General features: G+C 36.6%; 1 protein-coding gene across 13 annotated transcripts in view; it reads left to right on the forward strand.

Annotated features, from left to right (window-relative positions):
• The window catches only part of IL15 (interleukin 15), a 104,322-nt gene extending 99,646 nt beyond the window's left edge, over nucleotides 1-4,676 (forward strand). For all 13 annotated transcript variants that reach the window (XM_063705562.1, XM_063705560.1, XM_055384737.2 and 10 more), the window contains 2 exons: nucleotides 1,363-1,500; nucleotides 4,254-4,676. In XM_063705562.1, coding sequence (XP_063561632.1) covers nucleotides 1,363-1,500; nucleotides 4,254-4,364 — 249 coding nt within the window. In that variant the 3' untranslated portion in view covers nucleotides 4,365-4,676. The remainder of the gene's footprint in view (nucleotides 1-1,362; nucleotides 1,501-4,253) is intronic.
• Nucleotides 4,677-6,000: the final 1,324 nt, after the last annotated feature.

Below are 6,000 nucleotides of genomic sequence, written 5' to 3' on the forward strand. Positions count from 1 at the left end.
GGAAACATAACCCATGAAACTTATTAGAACTGAAAAGTGGTCTTGAACTTGTTTCATTAATACCCTGACATTTCCTAAGGAATGTAGGATTTGTCATGTTGTTGGTGGTTCTTCCCTTCAGTATTGTTACTAAAACCAAGAAATGAATCCCCAACTTCACCTCAGGGAAAACAAACTCTATGTCCTCTCTCCGTTATTCCTCAATTAGAACTTCTCTTACATAGATGACTTTCTAAGCATTGGAAAGAAACCGTAGTCAGAAACTAGAAAAAAGAGATATTCACCAACCAATTGGGTCATGCTGCTGCACAAAGAAATTGTCTCCCTCCTCTGGCTTCAGCATGGATTCTGTTTTTCTTTGCATTTTTTGTAAAATGGAAAGTAGTCAATTAGCCACCAAATTCAGCATCCTGAAATTGCTTTTTTGCAAGAAGATAACTTTGCAACCCATGGGTTATAGAAACAACCTTAGATTGAAGTTTAGATTTTAAAACTGACTCCACCACTTTTTACTTGTGTTACCTTGGAGATTGCTAAACATTTCTGAAGCTCAGTTTTATTATTGCTGATATGGTGACAGTATTTGTCTTTCAATCCTAAGCAGTGACTGTTGGGGTTAAGGAATATTACCAGTGCTGGGCACATGGGTGTATTCCTTCATTTTTTTTATCCATTCAGTAAGCATTTGTGAAGTGTCTGCAGGCTCCCAGGTACTGTGCAAGGTATCGAGGACACAGAGTCAAATAATGGTCAAATCCCTAAATATTCCTTGTTTCCTTTCTTTAAGTTATTGTTAAAGTAAATGTTGTGGAAAACATATTTTTGTGGCACCTAAGAGAGCCTTTTCTGATTTGATCAGCCTGTGAGTGGACACTAGTCCTGCTTTAATTTATCTAATAAATTTCTTGGAATTACTTCTCTCCCTCTGGAAATTTGGAACTTGAAAGAACAGTATAATTAGCAGGACCACTATTTAAAATGTTAACAACACAATTGATTCTAAAAATTCTTACAAATAAGCTGTCTATATTGATGTTTTCAGACTCTAAGGCCAGTATTATTACCCTTTCCACAGGGGAAATGTGCTCGGTGAGAAAAACTGGCCACTATTTCTGCATTTTCTAGTTTCATGTTCTTCTGTACAATATTGCCATCCTACTTGATTGTGTTTTGTTGGTTTGTTCTTGTTTTTATTTTAAAGCCAAAAGAAAAAAAATTAAGCTGCCTCCTATGTAAAATTTCTTAAGGATATTGTGTATCTTTATAAAATATTTGGATTGACTTTTTGAAAATCAAAATTACATCAGTATGAAAATTAATAATCAGAAAAAAGTAATTGTTCTTTATAACTTTTATTTTTAGCCCAGTTGCAAAGTAACAGCAATGAAGTGCTTTCTCTTGGAGTTACAAGTTATTTCACTTGAGTCCGGCGATACAAGTATTCATGATACAGTAGAAAATCTGATCATCCTAGCAAACAACAGTTTGTCTTCTAATGGGGTGAGTTTTCCAACAGTTGCTCAGAGTTGCATCTTATGTTTTGGGCCTGATTTGGAGAAGTCATTCATGGACAAGCAGATCCTCCTAAGGGGCAATAAGGAGAAGGAGTCCTGTTCCAGTGGAGTGGCGTGCAAAAGTGGCACCATCTCCAGCATGCACACAATGCTAAACTGTTCAATGATTGATTCAGTAGACAAACATTTACAGAATAATGCCAGGTAGTGTGCTTCCGTGCTAGAATTATAGTTGCAAACCAGACAGACAGGTCACTGACCTCAAGGTGTTTATTGTCAGGTGCAGTGGACAGACATTAATCTAATTACATACTCAAATGTCTAACATCAATAATAGTAACTCACATGTATTGAGTTATTACTGTGTGCCAGACACTATTCTTTGAGCTTTAAATTGATAATTCATTTAATCCTCATGATAAATCTGTGAGATAGTTATCTTTATTTCTGTTTGAATGTTGAAGAAATTGTAGCACTGAGAGCTTGGATCACTCGCTTCAGTTCATACAGCTAGTAAAATGGGGAGCCACAACTCTTACCCAAGCAGTCTGTCTGCAGAGTCTGTTATCTTATGAGAAGATAAATGCTTTAAAAAGATAACAATGAAAATATTAATGATTCGAGTATAATCTGGGACATCCCAGGCAACTTGAGCAGTAGAGGGTTCCAGGAGAGCAAATTCTAGGTACTCGTATGATAGGCTGGGGAATCAGCTGTGCAAAGGTCCTGAAGTGCAAAGAATTAGGGCTTTCATGGCAAAACACCAGTGGCCAAAGCAAGGTAGAGAGAAAGCAGTTTTGCAACAAAGAGGCATAATCAAATTAGTTCATTTCATAAATACTTTTTAGCCCTCAGGAGACAGTATGAAAAAATACCCATAATCCCCGCTGTTAAAGAGGGAGGAAACAGAAATAAACCAACCACTCAGCAAATGAGTAATAAGTTGGTTATTTATGAAGTCCAGTGGTGAAAAAGGATGCAGGGTAGGGGGACTGGGGCTCCAGTTAGGGTAGGCTGAACTAATAAGCTGCCATTTGACAAAGATGTGAGAGAATGAGCCTTAAGGGTATCTAGGGACATATGTTTAGGCAGAGACAACTGAAAGTACAAAGGCCCTAAGCTTGTGTGGGTGGACACCTTGACTTTTCTCTAAAAATACAAGACTGCTTTAGGTCTTCGCTTCAGTGTCACCTTCTCAGTGATTTACCTATTTACAGTTGCAATCCCTTCCCTATTTGAGCACTCACTGTCCCCTTCTCTGCATGTCCCATATCTGGAATACGATATATTTTATGTAACGGGTATTGTCTGTTTTTCCCTACTAGAATGTCAGCTTAAAATGGACAAGTGTTTTTGTTTTTTATTAGTACTATATCCAAATTCCCAGAACAGTGTCTCATATATATTAAATACTTTACATATGTATGAAATGAGTTTATTAAGGTTTATAATACTCTTATGATGTTATCTCCATCTTATTGGTGGAAAGAGTGAGCCACGCAACAGGTAACTCATGGCAAAATAAATGATGAGCTCTTTAATGTGAATGTTGATAGTCACCCTCATCATGACAGAGTGTGACATACGTGCTGGAATGCGTGGGCAGGACTGCACAGTCAGAAGACCTGGATGTGAAGAATTTCAGTTGATTATGTCAGTTGAGATGAGTCAATATCTCTGTCTTCCTATCTGACATGATTATTTTCAGGATCAAATAAGACAGCATTATATGAAATATGACAGTGCTTGGCATAGAGGATGTGCTTGATAAATGTCAGTGATTCTGAATTCCAAATAGTTAATGGATATAAAATCTAATTTTTATTTTTGCTGGCACAGCCTTCATGGTTCAGATGATCTCTAAAAAGTTTATTCTTAATTGCTACATTTGGAACATTCTAGTTATCCATGAGACTGTGTTTGAAGTACAACAATTTGTGGTATTCACCTAAATGGCTCAGTTCAACCAATGGGTGATTACAGTGTGTCAGGCCCTGTGCTAAATGCTAGGGAAACAAACATACTGGCTTTGCCCTTCTGGCAGAGAGCTTAGAGAATAGTATTACAGTATAAAAAGAGTAAAACTTCATAATATGAATAGAATACATGACATATTGTGAGAGAGGTCTAAATAAGGGGTTCTGAGATGTAAAGATGGGACATTGAGTCCAGCCCTGGGAGCCCAGGGGTTCAGAGAAGCCTCCCTAAAAGAGTACCTGAATAATCTTAAGTGCGAGTAGCAGCAGCTAAAATAGGAATGAATGTAACAGAGAGAAAAGCAAAGGCAGAGAGGCGTCTAATAGTATGCTGTGCATGGCAAGGAAAGCCAGGTGCTCACTCAGTGGTTCTAGGGCATAACATTGAGGCAAGGGGGATATGTGAAATAAATAGGTAAGGAACAGCTCATGAAGAGCCCGTGTGCTATGCAGGGAGGCATGGTCTTTATGCTAGAAGCAGATGTTAGGAAACCATTGAAGGGCTCAAAGCAGGAACTCCATGGTCTGATAGACACAGCTTATTTTTCTCAATGTCCTTAACCCATTATTGGAAAAATAAACATATATCAAATCTCCCTGTTCTCTTTTCTCATAGTTCTTCCTAATATGCTATTTATTTGCTAAAGCTTTCATATCTCAAGACCTCACCATATGGTTCAAACGATATGATAGTCCCATTCCCATGAATGTATATTTAATTTAATTATAAATTGCCAATTTAATCTCTCTCTATATTTTGCAGAATGTAACAGAATCTGGATGCAAAGAATGTGAGGAACTGGAGGAAAAAAATATTAAAGAATTTTTGCAGAGTTTTGTACATATTGTCCAAATGTTCATCAACACTTCTTGATTGCAATTGATTCTTTTTAAAGTGTTTCTGTTATTAACAAACATCACTCTGCTGCTTAGACATAACAAAACACTCGGCATTTCAAATGTGCTGTCAAAACAAGTTTTTCTGTCAAGAAGATGATCAGACCTTGGATCAGATGAACTCTTAGAAATGAAGGCAGAAAAATGTCATTGAGTAATATAGTGACTATGAACTTCTCTCAGACTTACTTTACTCATTTTTTTAATTTATTATTGAAATTGTACATATTTGTGGAATAATGTAAAATGTTGAATAAAAATATGTGCAAGTGTTGTTTTTTAAGTTGCACTGATATTTTACCTCTTATTGCAAAATAGCATTTGTTTAAGGGTGATAGTCAAATTATGTATTGGTGGGGCTGGGTACCAATGCTGCAGGTCAACAGCTATGCTGGTAGGCTCCTGCCAGTGTGGAACCACTGACTACTGGCTCTCATTGACTTCCTTACTAAGCATAGCAAACAGAGGAAGAATTTGTTATCAGTAAGAAAAAGAAGAACTATATGTGAATCCTCTTCTTTACACTGTAATTTAGTTATTGATGTATAAAGCAACTGTTATGAAATAAAGAAATTGCAATAACTGGCATATAATGTCCATCAGTAAATCTTGGTGGTGGTGGCAATAATAAACTTCCACTGATAGGTAGAATGGTGTGCAAGCTTGTCCAACCATGGATTGCAGGCCACATGCGGCCCAGGACAACTTTGAATGTGGCCCAACACAAATTCATAAACTTTCATACATCTCATTTTTAGCTCATCAGCTATCATTAGTGGTAGTGTATTTAAAGTGTGGCCCAAGACAATTCTTCTTATTCCAATGTGGCCCAGGGAAATCAAAAGATTGGATGCCCCTGTTATAGAAAACTAATAGTGACAGTGTTCATATTTCATGCTTTCCCAAATACTGGTATTTTATTTTCACATTCTTTTTGCCATGCTTATATAATAATAAAGAAAAACCCTGTTGATTTGTTGGAGCCATTGTTATCTGACAGAAAATAATTGTTTATATTTTTTGCACTACACTGTCTAAAATTAGCAAGCTCTCTTCTAATGGAACTGTAAGAAAGATGAAATATTTTTGCTTTATTATAAATTTATTTCACCTTAATTCTGGTAATACTCACTGAGTGACTGTGGGGTGGGAAATGATCTCTTAAGAATTTGATTTCTCTCTGTTCCATAGTACAAACTCATTCTCTGTTGAAACATTCTTCTATCACCCCAGTGCCCTATCCATGTACATGTGTTCTTATTGCTCTAGTCAAACGGTGCTTATAAATATCTTTCAGAAAGTTTAGAAGAAATCTGTATCCTATTTGACTTCCAATAATCATGTATTGGCTGTCAGCTTCTTACCTACTCTCATTCCAGAGAAATAGTATTTGGCAGCCACTCTTTAAAGTTTATGGGTTGTGGATTGTGGCAGTTGATTTATTTTTTTTATTTCAATTGAGATAGAATTTTTTAATATACCTGTATTTTTGTTTTGTTTTGTGTAGCTTTTCTATTAGGGAGAGTAGGAAAAGTGCACCATTTTCTTCTCTAAGTTTCCAGTCCAGTCTTTAGGGGAATGTTAGTCTTCCTGAGATGGGGGAAGGAAAATCA

This window comes from Gorilla gorilla, chromosome 3 (assembly GCF_029281585.2).
Source record: "Gorilla gorilla gorilla isolate KB3781 chromosome 3, NHGRI_mGorGor1-v2.1_pri, whole genome shotgun sequence".
Lineage (NCBI taxonomy): Eukaryota > Metazoa > Chordata > Mammalia > Primates > Hominidae > Gorilla > Gorilla gorilla.